General features: G+C 41.3%; 1 protein-coding gene across 7 annotated transcripts in view; it reads right to left on the minus strand.

The window, feature by feature from the left end:
• TRPC6 (transient receptor potential cation channel subfamily C member 6) overlaps window positions 1-18,628 on the minus strand; it is a 129,273-nt gene that overhangs the window by 45,296 nt on the left and 65,349 nt on the right. The window contains exon 1 of one of the 7 annotated variants that reach the window (XM_030331425.1): window positions 2,238-2,314. The exons of the other annotated variants lie outside the window; for them this stretch is intronic. Coding sequence (XP_030187285.1) covers window positions 2,238-2,299 — 62 coding nt within the window. The 5' untranslated portion in view covers window positions 2,300-2,314. Of the gene's footprint in view, window positions 1-2,237; window positions 2,315-18,628 lie in introns of those variants that run through there. 7 annotated transcript variants of the gene reach the window in all.

Raw genomic sequence — 18,628 nt, forward strand, 5'->3', positions numbered from 1 at the left:
TATTATGTACTGTAGATTTTATATTAGAGTTTTTCATCCAAAAGCTAGTGACCCTTAGTAGGCATACTTTTCTATTTAAAAGAAATAAAATTAATTCTAATGTCTCTTCTAAGAGAATGCAATTTTCCCTCATAAAAAAAATTTGCCAGCATCTAATGTCAGTTTTGGTGAAAGGCAATTCTTGGAGGTGAGTTTTTAGAAGAGTGGCATTATTTCTGACTTAACAGAATGGATGAAGTAGAAGCATGGAGAGTCTCGTCACATGAGCAGCTATCATTCTTCTTCCCTCTAAGATTTTGAACCCCTTTCCCTCCTCTCTGTCACTCTTCTGGCCTCTAAAAACCCCCTCCAGCGTGTATTACCCCACAGCTGCTGCTGTAGATTGTAGACTAGAGGAACCACGAAGATTAGGGGGAGAGGAAGTGTTGCTAACCACAGAGAATGTGTTCAAAAAGAAAAACTGTAAAATGAAGGGAGAAAAGAGCTAAGATCAGGGGATTTATGAAAGTGAGATGAAAAAGTACTATAGGGAGAACTTGGGGAAAGTTCCTGTAAAAACAAAACCAAAAAGGCATAAAATGGACACAAAATAGTACCAAGAACCAAGCCTCTGTTTTGTTCTTTTTGTTCCATAAGAATAAGAGAAATAATTACTCCAGCCTATGTCATAGGATTTTTCCAGGGTCAATTCAAATCACAAACTGGAAAGCACCTAAATTTGAGTTTCATTTTTTTTTTACAGCCACAGGAATATGCATTTATATGAACAAGAAGATCACCAACTTTACTACGTTTCAGCTGTTATTCACATGGAATACCCATGAAAGGCAAGGACTGAGATGGTAATTGAGAGGCTTTTGTCTCTTTAAAAAAAGGAAAATCATTATAAGTAATTTAACTTATATCTCAATTTTTAGTTTCCAAAGTACTATTTGTTCATATAACACCTCTAAATTTACACAGAGGTAGTTTTTTGACATCTTTAATTCTAAAATTTTTTTTTTTTCAACGTGTATATATTTTTGGGACAGAGAGAGACAGAGCATGAACGGGCGAGGGGCAGAGAGAGAGGGAGACACAGTATCAGAAACAGGCTCCAGGCTCTGAGCCATCAGCCCAGAGCCCGACGCGGGGCTCAAACTCACAGACCGCGAGATCGTGACCTGGCTGAAGTCGGACGCTTAACCGACTGCGCCACCCAGGCGCCCCTAATTCTAAAATTTTAAAAGACTGATTTATGACTTTAATGCCTATTTATCTGAATAATGGCAGGCTCTATCCTAGCAAGCCACTGTTCCAAGGATACGTCCCATTTTCTTCTAGACTGTTATGGCTTTCCTACCTATAGCAGCCATTCTTTTGAGGAAAGAGCAAAAACATTTCCATAGAAAATGTTTTCTTCACGTTTAAAGCATCTCTTGTCCCATTGTGGCAACCATAAATATTAATCCTATGCGGTGACATGAATTTCTGACACATTTTTTGGAAAGGCCTGGATTATCATTACCTCTTCAGTGCTCTGTGGCCAGTAAAGCCTGATACAGGACACGTCTAGAGGCATTTGAGATCGCCCCAAGGAAGATAACCACGGCGTGCTCTCGGAAGGCAGTTCCTGCACTGGTAGTGAGATAAACCAAGAGCTGCCAGTATGGTGACCCAACAAAATGCATACTTTGCTGCCCCTGGTCTTCCCTAACTGCAGTCTCAAAGGCTCCATGTACTGTATTTTGCCACAAGTGGTGTTGCTTAACCCTGCATTTCAAATGCAAAAGCAAAACGTGTAAAACCACTTTTTCAGGAACACACATTTTAAGACTTTCAAGAAAGCTATGAGATGCTGCTAGATGACATTACCCCTCTGAGGGATTTTACAAGGCTATACTGTAGAACTGTACATTAATTGCAAAGTAACCTCATAAAACCACCTACTAGAAAGAGGAACAACCGCCCAAAGCAATATATCAACCAAAGAGACATTTTCATTCCAGCTAAAGGGCACATTTTTGCAAAGTCAGTTCTTCTATTTAAGAAAAATATTTATTAAGAATTTTTCTTCATCCATTCAGCCATATTTAGCAGGATTAAATGTTTAGTAACCTACATTTTCATGTCTGTATTTTAAAAATTTGTTTTATCACAATATTTAAATACCAGTTCTAGGAAGGAATGTAACTAGCCACTGCCCACTTGGTACTCAAATACTGATTAAGTCATGAAAATCAACGGTTTTTACATACCTCATTTTCCTGATTCTTTTTGCTGCCTGTTGCCCCAGATAGTGAGAGATGAAATAATCCATCTCTATTGAAAATGCCAGCAATGCAAATTAGCTTCTGAGTCGAATGGACTGTGTGCTTTGAGTCCAGAGTATATGTAGTAATTCCTCTATTTCCTGTTCAAATATAATGTGCTTTTATCAAATGGAACTGCTCTTATACAAACTAAGCTTTACATTAAGTATCTAACTTAATTTTTTATTTTGTGTTTCCAAAATACTTGAAATTTTAAAATCAAAGCACAATTCTACCAAACAAGACGTGTGAAAATACAAATGGCACATAACTATCCATGCGGCATGGAACAGCCAAGATAGCAGATTGTTAGATTTAATCTGGGAAGGTGAAAATAAAGGAGATTCTAGGATATATATTTTATTACCTGCACGATTATACAAGGAAAAATTGGACTTGAGTGCTTACAATTAACAGTCAACACAACTAGCAATTCTGCAGACCACTTTAGAAGGATGAATGATGAAAGTAGTTTTGTTCTAATTTATAACAATGAAATTATTTTCACTGTATCTGCTTAATTCCTGGCCACACACCCCTGGCCTTCCCTCCAGGGTTGAGGGAGCAGTAAACAATTAGAGTGGTTTTCCTACATCCAATGAGAGCAAGGAATATTTTGCTTTATTCACCAGTGGATCCCCAGTGCTTAGCAGAAAGGCACACTGCAAACCCTCACACAATTGTCTAACTCACGCATCTTTCTCATCAAAGGAATTAAGGTCAAAGCCCAGAGCCCATTCGTTCCGATTAAACCAAGAGCAAATACAAGGTACAGCCCTACAAACAAAACACGATGGTTGAACCTCAGTGTGTCCTGGGGTATGTACATCATTTTATATTACTTTCAAATTAGCATCGAGCTTAATAGGGAACAGAGGAAGTTGGAAGACATATCTTTTTAAGGGCGTCTTTGTGACTGCCTTGATCCAGAAGTAGAGATTTTCTTGTCCTTTCCTGTCACTGATTCTGCTCTCTGCATGTCCTTGACACTACACATAAAGCATAAACCCATTTTCACAACATATTACCAAATCCCTGTGACTTCCAGAGAGTTTTCAAGATAGAAATTCTATATATATTATGATTCAGTTAGCTTCAATTTTCCCCTGTTCACTCAAATACTAACTTACTGAGTGATCCTTCACACATCACACCACCACCTTGTTCCAAGAGTGAAACACAGACTCCTGAACTGATCGTCATGTTCAGTTGGGAGCCAGCTGGTTGTGTGTAAGTTACATATTTTTTGGTTATTTTTATCACCGATTGACATTTGCTTGTATAAATTAGAAACCAACTACGTAAGAGAATGAAAATAGTAGTAAATAATGAAAGTTATAGAAACTTTCTACATGATAACTAAGTCTGAAATGTCATTGTTTCTTTTTAGCCTCCACTTTCTGGATTATTCTAGGTATCATGGCTTCCTCCTCTGAAGTGTTCTTTGGTTGGTCTCTGGACACATGCATCTATTTTGGTCTATTTTAGTAGAGTACTCTTGAGAATATTAAAAAGTTGATGTGTAATACAAGCAAAATATATCCTAATTATCTCATTAAAGAAAGAGATTTAAACTATTTGCTTCTAATAGCAGAAGCTGTCATAGTCCTGTGTATTACACAAACCCATTTTCCCATTCCACAAGTAACCTCTGTGTAAGACAGATTCCAGGCTGGAAAAAAACCAGCATACTTAAACTGGGTAATAGGAGGAGTTTAATGAAGAGACTCTAGGAATGTGTGGGCAGGAATTAGGGAAATCCAACATGGTGCCAACACTTTACCCAGGTCTAGGATGGTGCAGGATTAGGCCTGAAAGGGGCATAAGGAGGTAATAGTTACTGCAAGTTAGAATAACTATAAGGATAACACTTGACAGAGTTTCTGACCTTTGGAAGAGGGCAGCAGCCAACCCTCAAGGAGAGAGTTAGGGGAACTTATACCCTGACCTCCCTCTCTCGTGACCTCTGTTATCCCACAGAGACCTCCCATGGGCTGCACCCACTCAAAGCCTGGGGACAGAGGAGCCCACTGATATAGCCTGCACAGGTCTGCATTGATGTCCTCCCTAAGGAAGAGGACGGTGTGCGTGCATAGTAGAAAGTGGACCAGAAGAGCCAGGCCAACAACAGCCAGCACACACTCTAAGAGTGAGTGAGTCTGACTTTGCCATGATTAACTCCCTCAGAAACTACTGATGAAAGCACGTGGAGAGAGAAGATGGCAAGTGTACAATGTGTTTATTATGAACCCAGAGGCATCAGTTCTCATCTTTCTAGGCTTATTTTCCCTTCAATAAGCTAACTATCAGGAGAGACACTCATATTCAACTTCAGGCAGTACACTATCTTAAAAAATGAGCCCATAACTAAGATTCATCCACCTGAATTTTAAGTTAATACTCATAAGAGGCTTAACATGAGCAGTTCTGACTCTGAGGGTGGGAAGGATAGTAATGTAATGTCATAGAAACATTCAGAATTGTTGAAATTGTGTGTTCAGCAGATGCTGAAGCTGTTGACTGCTGGAGGTATCCATGCTAAAGGAGCGGCCTTCACTAACAAGTCTGGAACACGCTCCCAAACTCCACCACAGGGGCCAGATCCAACTGCCCATGGGGCAGGTTAAATCTACATAAGCCTGGCATGAACAAGAGAGTGCAATACAGAGGGGACGATGACTGCATGACGTGGGGAACACTTCAACTGATTTAGAAAACAAACTTACAGAATGCCTTTCTTTGCTGATTTTAGACAGCTCTCAAACCTCATATCCACCATCAAGATCTTAACAGTTCCTTCCTTCCTTCCTTCCTTCCTTCCTTCCTTCCTTCCTTCCTTCCTTCCTTCCTTCCTTCATCATTTCAAACATTTACTGTCCCAGGCACTATGGCAGGCAATGGGAGATTCAGCAGGGAAGGACACTCAGAGGGCAGAAAAGAGAGCACTGGTTAAAGGCATGGATGTAAGAGTAACTAGACACAGGTTCAAGTTCTAACCTGCCCATTGTTGACTCGCTGGCTTCCTAAAAAATAAGGATTATAATGATCCTATTTCCCAGGATTGGTGGGAGGGTTACAATATTGTGTGTATTTTACTTGGAAAATGTTATTTATAGCCCTGTCATGATACTACAAGTCTTAGTCATCTTAAAAACGTTATGCAGTACTCATTATTCTCATTGACATAAAGATAATGCAAGCCATTTAGTACTTGATAATAGTAAGTGCTCAATATGTAGTCTTAACTGTTATTATTCTACAGTATTTTCAAGTAATTTGTACTTGTCATAAACTGAAATACACTTATCCACCTTCAGTAAAAATGAGGTATGGCAATTTGGTAGAGTTTGATTTTGAACACACTTACTGTGTCAAGGAAATTGTAAGTTCACTATATACTTATCCCTAGGTTTTTAGCTTCTACATATGACTATCAGGTGAACTCCTATGAATATGTATATTATATTAACTAACTTCACTAGAACTGACAGGCTGAGAACTGACATTCACTAAAAGTTTACTATGTGCCAATCACTTTATCAGTGTTATTTTGTTTAATTTTCCTATAGTTGGTGAAGTTGGCTTTATTACTTCTGCTTCACACATAAAGAAATGTTTTGGGATTTGTCCAAAACAGAGATGATACACATTGGGGAAAGTGTTGTTGTTGTTATTATGTTTTAATACAGCTGAAAAAAGCTAAGATGGAATACCCTTAAAACAAAACAAAAATGAGGCCTCTACAATTCCTGTATAATACACAGAAAACTCTTTACTAAACTCATACTAACAATAAATGGTAAAGCAAGATTGTATACTTAGGTTCACAGATACTGTATTTCATTTTTATATCTTATTTTACTATTGTGAAAGATAGAGCTATAATTTTAAGTTTAATAAAATTAACAGCATGTATCCCCCACAACGAGCCCCCGTCTGAGGACTAGATCACTGATAACCTTGAGAAGCCCCGTTGTGCCCATTCTGAATCACTATCTGCCCCTACAACGCTACCTGGCCTTTGCGGTGACCGTTCCTTCAACTTTGCTATTTTTTTTTTGCTCTTCCATCTTTGTAGCCCTAAACAATAGAGACTGGTTTGCAAAAAGGAGGTATTTAGCACAAACCCAACAGAGGGAAGGGAAACACTGCCCCCGCTGGCAGAGCAGAGGCGTGCCTGCAGCTTTTTGGAGAGCTCATCCGCACCCCGCCCCCACCCCACGTGAGTTAGTTGGAGTACCACGAGTGGGTCCTGGGACACACAGGTGACATCAGGCTGCTGTTCTTGCCTCTCTTACAAAGGAACAGGTCAAGGCAAAACCCCTCGGAGGGAAGGGAGGACTCACCGTTTCTCTACTCTTCCATAACACCAACGTTGTTAGCCAAGGTCTTTTGCATCATCTCCTTTTCTGTGTTTTCAAAACCAATTTCACCAAAACAAAACATTGCATTACACTGCAGGCTTCATAGTGTGACTATAGCCATAGTAGCTAGAAAGCTCCCACTTCCACTGGGCCAACAATGGAACGTGTCTACTTCCATTGGCACAGCTACATTCCGCTGTCAGGGGCCTGGTCAGCAAGCTGCAGTAGAAAATGGGATTTTCCAGGTGGCTAGAGCTATAAAAGTTATACGACTTCCCTGAAGATGGGTGAAAAGGAAAACCACTGAAACCATTGCTTTGGTGCAACACAAAGCAAACTCGCTGACTAACTCCTAGAGGCTTTGGAATCACATGTACAAAAAAACAAGGCTCTACTTTTCTATGGAAAAGTTATTCTTATTTTACCCTTCTTCTTTCATGGCAAAAACAAACTTCAGTCCCTGTACAGGCAACCACACCATTTTGATGAACTGCATTATATTGCTATGTGAGTAAGTTTAAAATTGAGAACGGGGCCCAAGTTTCAGGTTTTCCCTATGCATCCTACTCGGTGATTCCTTATTAACACCCTGAGTCACAGAGTGAATGTGAGTGCACAGGATATATTTCTGCATCACTTCTGCTTTATCCACCAAGGCACTAACAGTGAAACCACAGACCAAAATGCCAGGTGAGCACTTAGAAACGGTGTCCTTCAGGGGCGCCTGGTGGGCTCAATCAGTTAAGTATCCAACTTCGGCTCAGGTCATGATCTCACAGTCCACGATCTCACAGTTCATGAGTTTGAGCCCTGCGTCAGGCTCTGTGTTGATGGCTCAGAGCCTGGAGCCTGCTTCGGATTCTGTGTCTCCCTCTCTCTCTGCCCCTCCCCCACTTGCATGCTCGTTCTCTCTCGCTCCCTCTCAAAAATAAATTAAAACATTAAAAATTTTTTTTTTCAACGTTTATTTATTTTTGGGACAGAGAGAGACAGCATGAACGGGGGAGGGGCAGAGAGAGAGGGAGACACAGAATCGGAAACAGGCTCCAGGCTGAGCCGTCAGCCCAGAGCCTGACGCGGGGCTCGAACTCACGGACCGCGAGATGGTGACCTGGCTGAAGTCGGACGCTTAACTGACTGCGCCACCCAGGCGCCCCAAAACATTAAAAATTTTTACAAAAAAAAGAAGTCGGTGTCTTTCAACCTTCTCACTTTTCAAGTACCTGTCTTAAGTTTTTTAAGAAGAGGAAATGTGTAAAAATTATTTTCTAATGATACAGATACTTTTCCACGTGAGGAAAGTAAGGCCCCCAGTAACTTACCCAATGTTAAACAGCTACCTAGAACCTTAAACTATTGACTCCTTCTTCACCCCAAGACGTTATTGATGTGGGAAACAAAGGCAAAAGAAAAAAATGAAATTTCCTTACTACCCATTGACAACTCCTTGAAACAGGCAGAGGGACCTTCCTCTGGGAGCTCAGCTGCCTGGATGATGACATTTTGCTAAATGTCATCTTAGCCTGACGCCTCAGGATTCTGTAAATCTACTTTAATATGTATAACTTCCTTTGGAGGGGCGCCTGGGTCACTCAGTTGGATGAGCATTTGACTTTTGATCTCAGCTCAGGTCATGATCTCACAGGTTCATGGGTTCAAGCCCCACATCAAGCTCTGTGCTGACAGTGCACAACCTGCTTGGGATTCTCTCTCTCCCTCTCTTTCTGCCCCTGTGTCACTCACTTCCTCTCTCAAAACAGATAAACCTGAAAAAAAAAAAAAAAGACATCTTCTCACAAGGGGCTTTAAAAATAAAGCCCCAATCTTTAACATTCTAAGTCTCCACTTCCTGCTTTTTCCCTGCATCTTACCACATATCACCATCATCTATATTTTACCTATTTGTCTTATTTATGATCTGTCTCTCTCACAAGAATGTAGTCCTGTGAAGGCATTCTACACACTTCCCAATGCCTGGGGCAGTGCCTGCACTTGTGAGGTCCCAGGGAACATCTGTTGAATGAATGGAAAAGTGTACAGATATAACCTGAATTGACTGGTGTAAGGATATGAATGTCTCTCCAGTGCCGGCATTACACAAAGTTTTTTTTAGGAGGTCAATAAAATCTATAAAGCTCTCCCAGATTAGAAACAGAAAACAGGGAAAATACAAATTACTAACGCCAAGAAAGAAAGAGGTACATCATTACAGATTCTGCAGGCATTGAAAGGACAGTAGCATATGATAGACTACCTCATACTTATAAATTTCATAACTCGGACTAGCAAAAACATTTTTAGATACAACACTAAAAGCATGATCCATGAATTTTAAAAAATTGGTACGTTGGGTGTCATCAAAATGAAAAACTTTCACTTTTTGAAAGACACTGTTAAAATAATAAACAATAAGCCACAGTTTGGAGAAAATGTTTGCAAATCACCTACCTGATAAATGAGTTGTATCCAGAATAAAGAATGTACAATATTCAGTAATAAAAATCTAATAAAAAAGAGCAAAAAGAACCCAATAATATGAAGAATCCAATTAAAATAAGCAAAACTTTGATAGACATTTCACCAATGCTTAAGCATGAATGATAAGTAAGCACAGAAAAAGCCACTCAATGTTATTAGCCAACAGAGACGGAAATGATGACCTCTGTAAGGCACACTGCACATCTATGAGAATGGCCAAAATTAACAGGAATAATTGTGCCATACTCCAGTGAGGATGCAGGACAATGGGAACTTTTTTCTGTTCCGACTACTATTATTTTACTACTACTACTATGCAAGATTTCTAGTTCACTAACATCCCCTTCTGTATATGGAGAGTTCAGACACTTTAGCGGACTGTTGGCTGTCTTGGTGCAGGAGACAGGGCTGTGGACCCTTCAAGTTGTTGGTTATCTACCTTATTCTAAGACAAAACCTTTTTCCTTTTTGCTCTTTTTCTCTTTCACTAGCTAATAGCCAAAAGACACTTCACTTTTGCCTTTCTCTCTAGATCAGACACATCATGAAGCATACTTTTTCCAAGTGTGCATGCTTCCAAGTCCTGTCTACGCTCTGATCTACCGGGGCACCATCTTTAGGATTTTTCAGACGGAAGGTCAGCTTAGTCTTTCTGGCAGTAGTTTTAGATCAACCCAAAGCTGTTGGCTAGTTTTCTTCTGATCTCTCTCCCGTAGTTTTTCTTGCTCTGTCCTTGCTTGTTCCAGAGCAGGCCAGGGTGGAGGAGGGCAGGGGAGCAGGATGTGAGAACTTGCATTAGGATCTAGTAGGATTTTCTCTTGCGGTAATTTTGAACTTTGGTCACCTCCTGTTGTAGGGGCCAAGGGCAGGCTGCCCCAAGATGGGCCACTTTGTCATGAACATTATTCTGAGTAAAATCAATCCAAACCCAGCAGATTCAGGAAAAGCTCTTTACCTCCCCCTCAATTGCCTGCTTGTACCAGGAAGAGATATTAACAGAGATTCCTCTCCAGCAAAGGAACTCATCTGTGTAACAGAGCAGCCCTGTTTTCCCAAACATCTCCTCTCACCTTCCTGCTAATGGCCTTCATGTCCTCTGTGTCTGCTTCCTGTCCTCCAACTTGACCCCAGTCCTGAGCTCCCGGAAACATCACGATGCCTCACTGTTTTTGGAACTCCTGGTTTGTGTGGACTCCCTGTATGTACTCCTAGTAGATGTGATTTTCTCCTGTTAATGTGTCTCATGCCAATTTGATCTAAGTCCAGCTAGAAGAACCACATGGCAGGAAAGGTCTTCCTCCCAACACTGTCTTCAGGTTATGCCATAGGCACGGTTTCTGTGCAGTTTATTTGCCTCTTCTCATTCTGTATTGTCTCTGGGATAAACCAGCAGATGGGAAGCTGAAGAGTAACCACTGTCTCACTACCTGGAATTTTCTCTTCTTTCTTCTTTCTCATGAAACATTTTGAACCAGTCATACCAGAAGTAAAACATATATTCCACTAAACTTTGGAGACTAATTCTGTAATAAAACTAATTTCAATCCTCAATGGAGAGTAAAAAAGCAAAAAGCCCATATTTTCCCTAAGGTTAGGTAGGCGTCCATTTCACTGACACTTATTTCTGGCTTAATTGGAAAGACTAAACCATTTCAGTGGTTCTACATTTGAGATGACCATTTCAGGCATGTGAGTAGAAAATAAACTTGTTTAAAATCTAAGGTTGCACAAAAGATTAAGAATGGATATGGTGATTCTCTGTGAAATTTTCTTCCTCTTCCATGTCAACATTTGAGGAAAACATTCTTTCCTCTCTTACTTCTGTCATCCCTGTGTTCCTTTGTCATTTTAAAATTATAATGGCTGTTAATTTGAGAGACATATCTCTGAGCAGACTGACTTTGTGCTTGCCTGAGTCAGCGGGGAACACTCACTGCTACCCAGAGCCTTCCTCCAAATGACTCCTTTGCATTCCTTCCATCTAAAAGTAGCCTCTCTTCAGGGGCGCCTGGGTGGTTCAGTCGGTTGAGCGTCCAACTTTGAATCAGGTCATGATCTAGCAATCCATGAGTTCGAGCCCTACATCAGGTTCTCATAGCTTGGAGCCTGGAGCCTCCTTCAGATTCTTTGTCTCTCTCTCTCAAAATAGGCTCTCTCTGGAGCCTTCTCTCTCTCTCTCTCTCTCTCTCTCTCTCTCTCTCTCTCTCTCTCAAAAATAAATAAACATTAAAAAAAAAGTAGCCTCTCTTCATATTACTTATAGAGGCTGCCTTTGGGCAAATAGGCATTGAGCAATGGAATACAGACAGTCCCATCAGACAACCCACCTGAAAACATCCACAGGCCCTAACTAAACAATGGGCTACTTACAAGTGCGCAGTTACCAAAAAAGGGAAAGTTCCATACGTCAACTCCATCCTATCTTCTCCTTTGCCCTTTAAAAACAGCTCCCCACCCACCGCCTCCTGGGAGACAGTCTCTCCTCTGCTGTACTGGTGCCTTCAATAAACCTCTATTGTGTCTGTTTTGCCCAGGTGAATTTTGTCACCATCAGTGCCACTGGCTTCCTCCTGATCATCCCCCCACGTTTGGAGGTCCCCATCCTATCAAGACAGACACCTCATTACTTTTATCTATATTGTGGTCTTACATATTTTTTTTTTTACAAATTTGGAATTGTAGGCCCATCGTGGACACTGAGTAAATTTACCAACATATAAAGGGCCTTCAACATCTGTCAGGGCTTCAAGTGTAATTCTACCACAGTGCAAGAGCTTTCATTAAAAAGTGGAGTCTTTCATTTCAGTATCCCCTATTTTTCAAAATCGTGAGTAGTATGTGGTAGGGTATGTATGTATACAGTATATGCAATCTTGATCTACAAAATACAACAAAATCTCATCACAAAGGTTATCTATGGGTGACTGGGGAATTTCCTACAGTGCTTTTTTTTTTAAGAGGAAATCCAGAATTTTAATGGAATTTTTCCAGATAAAAATTTTATTTCACTCTTTAATAAAAATTGTATACATTTAAGGTGCACAACATGATTTAATAGACATACACACAGTGAAATGATTACAACAATCAAGTCGATTAATTTATGCCTCTGCTCACATAGTTACATTTCTCCTCTGCATTGAGGGTACATGAAATCTACTCTCTTAGCAAAGTTCTGGTATTGATGAGGGATAGAAGCAGAGAAATATTCATATTTAGCCCAGAGAGCTGACCCATACATACCCTGCCTAGTTCTAAAAGGCATCAAATACGTGCTGGCTGCTACAGCCTTAAAGGGGCTCATGACTGCCTGCACATCGCACCAATAATTCATATCAAACTGCATGATAAGCACCAGAGAAATCTTGCAAAAGTAGTTTTACAAACAGAAAATTGAAGAAGCCATTTGTGATCTAATACTCTGCACGCCCCCTCCTCCTTGAGCACTAAGCATATATGCACCAGCTTCATACAGCAAAAGTACAGCTCGCTCTGCCCATGGGTCCGGTCCCCATGTTACTCAAATAAATTTCATAAGTTGCACCACAAAACGTCCAGTCAGGCTCAACGATCTTGCAACGATCGGTGCAGAATTGCTATCATTGTTATGCTCCACATTAGATCTCTAGACTGTCTGCACTACACAACTCAATTTTGTGTCCTGGACCAATATGTCTCCATCTCCCCACCTCTCTGTCCCTGGGCATCAGCATTCTATCTTCTGCTTCTGTGTAGTCAACTTTGTAAGAGTCCACATACGAGTAAAATCAGCCCACACTACTTTTTAAGTAATTTATTTTTCTCTGATACAAAAAAACACCTACTTCATTCATTTTCCAATCCTTTCTCGCTTTCTAACCTTTAGACATACGTACGCATCTAGAAAATTTCATTTCCTAGCTTAAAATAGGTAAATACTTTAAGTAGAAATCTAAAAGGAATTGTTAAAAACATGAAAGTATGTAAAAATCTAGTATTTTTTATTTGATTTGATTTTTGTATAACCATGGAAGAAACAAACAAAATGAAATTAAACATCTCCAAGTAGTGATGTTTTTGGAACAAGAAAACAACGGTTGCTAGTCTAACCCTCGCCTTGGCAAAGCATGTTGGCCCTGGAGCCAGGTGGAATTTGGTTTGTCTTCCAGACTTGTGACTTATACAGAGAGCAATCCTGAGTGAGTAACTTAATCTCTGAGATTAATTAATTCTCTGATAATGCAGAACAAGAAGACTAACCTTGCAGGTGTGTTTTAGTGAGTAGGAACAATTTCACAATGGCCCATGGCAAGGTGCTTAGCCCTAGAGTTTTCAGGATTTGGTGAGGGAATGGAAAACAAGAGACTAGGATGAAACGTGTATTTCTGGTTTGGATGGAAGGATCTGAACTGAGACTGAGATCATGGGAATGAATTAGCCAGGAAGAGCTTCCGTAAGGGAAAAGATGATGTTCTAGAAAGCAGGGATGAACGCACAGAAGGAAGAAGGTGAGCAAGAACATATAACGTATCTGTGGAACTCTCGTTCGTTTAATGCGCCTTGAAGGTCAAGTGCAGCAAGACAGGTAGAAATTGGAATGGTAGGAAAATGGCAGTGCACTGCTGGAAGATCTCTCAAATTATAACGTTTGGACTTTATTCTGAGGATGATGTGGACACAACGAAAGCATCTAACTCGGGTTTGGAGGGGAGAGGAGCAAGGGAAGAGGCCAATGACCGGTTAGAAGACTTGTGGCTGAAAGCTGAGTGCCATACAGTGGCGGCCTGAGGTAAGGTAGCAGGGGCGGGGTCCGAGGAGCACCCCAGGAACGCCTTCCCTGACCCCAGGTTGGGGTGGCTGCTTCTCTTCAGTACTCCACAGCCCTCTGTGCTGGCTGCCTCCACCACAGGGTGCTTATTGCTGTGTGTTCCTGTGACGCAGCAGAGGGTAAGTCCCAGGCAGACAAGAACCATGCTCTGTCTCCAGCCCTCACACAGTTTCTGGTGTGCGGAGTGTGAAACATATGCATTAGTGAGAGTGGAAATATGAATTTCTCTCTTCTGCTGTACACCTGTGCCTGTAACAACGACCACTCACAGGGATGATGCAGACACCTCTGATTAATGGAAGTGCCTCCAAAGGAGAGAGGACGACACCATTATCCTCATAAAAGTTTTGAGTGCTGGGGCGCCTGGGTGGCTCAGTCGGTTAAGCGTCCGACTTCGGCTCAGGACATGATCTCACAGTCCGTGAGTTCGAGCCCCGCGTCGGGCTCTGTGCTGACAGCTCAGAGCCTGGAGCCTGCTTCACATTCTGTGTCTCCCTCTCTCTCTGCCCCTCCCCTGCTCATGCTCTGTCTCTCTCTCTCTAAAATAAATAAAACAATAAATTTTTTTAAATAAATAAAAGTTTTGAGTCATAATTTCCATGTGAAATTGTATTAAACACTGAACATGAACTTAACTACGGTGTATTTTCTGCCCTTAGAAGCTTATATATAAGCTATATATATTTTTAACTGTCGAAAAAATAAATTTCTGTATATTTTAGTTTCCTTTTTTTCTTTTTAAAATCAGGATTAATTTACCCAAGGGATACAGGAGTACTGATGCATAGGGGCACTTGTACCCCAATGTTTATAGCAGCACTCTCAACAATAGCCAAATTATGGAAAGAGCCTAAATGTCCATCAACTGATGAACGGATAAAGAAATTGTGGTTTATATACACAATGGAGTACTACGTGGCAATGAGAAAGAATGAAATATGGCCCTTTGTAGCAACGTGGATGGAAGCTAAGTGAAATAAGCCATACAGAGAAAGACAGATACCATATGTTTTCACTCTTATGTGGATCCTGAGAAACTTAACAGAAACACATGGGGGAGGGGAAGGAAAAAAAAAAAAAAAAAAGAGGTTAGAGTGGGAGAGAGCCAAAGCATAAGAGACTGTTAAAAACTGAGAACAAACTGAGGGTTGATGGGGGGTGGGAGGGAGGGGAGGGTGGGTGATGGGTATTGAGGAGGGCACTTTTTGGGATGAGCACCGGGTGCTGTATGGAAACCAATTTGACAATAAATTTCATATATTGAAAAAAATTAAAATAAAAAATAAAATCGGGATTAATAACTATAGTTACTTTTAATTGAGTGGACTTTTCTAGGTGTTATTCCTAAATTGCCTCTTTGTTTTTACATGCAAATATTTTCTAGAATTTTCTGAATATCAAAAGATGATTTAATTAAATACTCTTAGTTCCCAATATACAGGGAATGTAGTTTTTAAAGTATAGCTGATTAGGTCATGTTTCTAATGAGTTATACCATTCACTGTATACATAAATGCTGAAGGCATTTACATAAATAAGAAGGCTACAACTCAAAACATTGTATAGATTGTGCAGTCTCTTGTAAACAGTATTGACGCTGGACAAGGAAATATAGCTAGCAGTAGAAGAGTGATTTTAGTTATCTACAATTTTTCAGGAATAAAAATTATTTCTTCTTTGTTCTTTTTCTTTTTTTGCAATGCATTTATTTCCTCCTGAAATCTGCATTTCCCCTGGAAATGCCAAATGGAGTTTCTGGGTTTTGCTCTGTTAAATCACTTCCTCTGCATCTTGGTTAAACACGTTTTCACTAATTTGAAAAACAACACTCGAAACCACTCTATTCAATTAAAATTGAAGCCTCTAGATGCTTAAAAAATTTATGAAGCAAAGTCTTGCTTTGCTTGATCATTTTATACCCACAATGGTTGAACTGAGCAAGCAAGTGTTCCTCTATAACACTGAGGGTAAACGTGAATTTCACAATTTACATTTTTGTGACAAAGTCCCAGTATTACCTATTAACCAAATAGATTATATGCATTTGTTAAGTGGTGTATGGAGTATGTGTGTGCACGTGACATCTAATTATTTTAATGGACATTCTGCAGCTTTTATGAGAACAGCACTATCTGAAACTTATTCATTAACCAACTTCATGAAATTATTTATTTACAAAAGGATACGTCTTAAAATGACGTAACTAAATAATAACTCCTTTTAAGCTGTGTTTCGTACTTTGTTCGGCTTACTGCTAACCCAGATGCTTTCTGGGATGCGATGGAGTATAAACTATTTTTACCAATATCTGCCTGTACATCCATATCTATAGCCAGATTTATATCTATTTGAATAAATAAATTTATGTTACATGTGTGTATTCTTCATGCTTTTAAGCACGTGTGATGGAAAAGGTAAAAGGCCAACTAATGGAGTATTACGCGACTATCAGACCCTGAGAAGCCGACATGGACAGATGTATACCCACATGATCCACCACTAAGATGCAGATCATGATGCAGCGTGTGCAGTATTTACAAATACGATCTCATTATGAAATACTTTGGTTAAAAATTATCTTTAAAATGCAAATAATAGCTCAGAGTGCGTCCAGTCTCAATATTACATGGGTAAAGCATGACAAAGAACTGCTTGGCTTGGCCTTGGGCACACATTAAACGCTCCATAAAAGCTCCTATCATTATTTTATTATCGCTGTTGTCACTATTAACTCTTACAGGAAGTCTGTTTTCTCTTATCACAGAAACCACTGGGGCTGTGGACCGCTGCCTTTGCCGTGGGGAGTATTCTCAGCCTGGGCACGTTACAATAACGTATGTGAAATTAAACACACTTAGGGGTGTGAGGTCATAAGTAAATGTGCCAATAAAAATTATCTGAGCCAAGCACAAAACGTTCTTAGGTGTTTCCGGGAAGTTTAAGTTGACCTAAGAGTGCATGTGAAGGAATAATTTCTCAACCAGTACCACAGGATGACTGGCATCTGGAACCCTGAAGCAGCAGTGATTCTTCCAAAGCTACGCATCCTGGAGACGTGACCCACGGACAGTCACTGTTTTCCTCCTTTTAACTCCTAATGAACTGAACTGCAGTTGAAACCAAGCAATAAAAAAGCACACCTTCTCAGGAATTCCCAAGTTCTTAACTACCAGACTTGCGAATCCACAGGACTTCACTTTGTGACACAGAGGCTTAAAGATCAAAAGGCTAGAAAAGCTGCACACTTCGGGAAAAGCCGAGTGAGATCAGGCAGGATTGACGGAGGGCGCAGACTGCCCACGGGAGCAGCAGTGGTCACACCCCAGCTGGGACACGGAAGGAATGGAAATCTACACCAGGTGCCGGGGCAGCGGCCCGCGTGAACGCCCTGCCTCCGGAGCATTCCCCTGAGGGAACCAGCACAGGCTGCTGCTTCGTGACAGGACACTGAATGGTCTGGGTGAAAGCATGAGCGCACACCGAGCTGCCCTTTTTGTCCTTTGAGAAGGTCCTCTGATACACACAGTGTTCTTAAAATTGTTTGCTTTAACTCAGAATCATCTAAAGGCAAAGTGAATCAATGCCGAAGACTGGGCAGAAGAGACTGCCGTTCAGAACTGGATAATCTCAGAACCAGGAAGAATTTCAGAAAACATTTATTTGTGAAATACTTCGACACCACTTACGTGTGCCTGCCAGGCGCATTCCAGACTGTGTCCTGTAAATAACAACCCAGTCCTCACTAGAATCCTACGCAGCACTTTCTGTGGGCGTCTCCACTGCGCAGAGGGGTCACGAGGGGACACAAGCACAAGCGAGTTCCTCTTGGGCGCCCAGCTCCTATGAGGCAGAGCAGGGACGGAGCCCGGGACGTCTGCCTGCAGCCTGCATGCTTCACCCCCTCACCTGGGCAGGCTGTTAGCTGGGCTCTGGGGCCGAAAGGCTCTGACACTGCAGACGGCCAGCACACAGGGTGTCCGTTCCGACACATATTTTGATTCGCAATTTGGACTCTAAGACCATCTGATGGTTGTTGGCACAGGAAGGTCATGTGCCAATTGCTTTTCCTGAATCCCAGGAACATAATGAGGGGGTGGAAGTAATTCGAGGCTTTTTGTATTTAACTCAATTTTACCGCCTGCTGTGTTTTCAACCAATGTGAACACACGGGCCCACATCAACAACTGTTGCACACTCACCCCCATGCCCAGTCCTCAGTGTTGATGTTACATGTTCCACTTTCCTCTTCGCATCCGCCACAACCAACCCAGCCCCTCTCCTCCCTGGTCTCCCTGCTCCGCTGAAGTCCCAGAGCGGCTTACCCATGTGCTTGCAGAGCACCCTCTCGGCCTCCTCTCGGCCTGTTTTAGCCACCGCAGAGACAGAGGGCAGAAGCCGGCTCTGCAGGTCAGCAAGGGGACAAATACCCTACAACAGGGGCGTCGTCACACGGAGAAGGACCAAAATCAGACTAATCACTTGTGATACAGAAGCAAAAGCAAGGACAGAGGTCAGGCCCAGGAGCCGTACAGTTGGACCCGTGGCACATTTCTCGGCAGCTCAGCCCCTGGAGCCTCTGCTGGAAGGTCCCTTCCAAGGCGTGGGGAAGGACTCTGGCAGCTGGTATTCATAATTCTGTCTTTCCTTTAAACAGAGCCCTTAAAATTATATAAGCATCAGGCCCTATA

The sequence above is a fragment of the Lynx canadensis genome, chromosome D1 (assembly GCF_007474595.2).
Source record: "Lynx canadensis isolate LIC74 chromosome D1, mLynCan4.pri.v2, whole genome shotgun sequence".
Taxonomy (NCBI): domain Eukaryota; kingdom Metazoa; phylum Chordata; class Mammalia; order Carnivora; family Felidae; genus Lynx; species Lynx canadensis.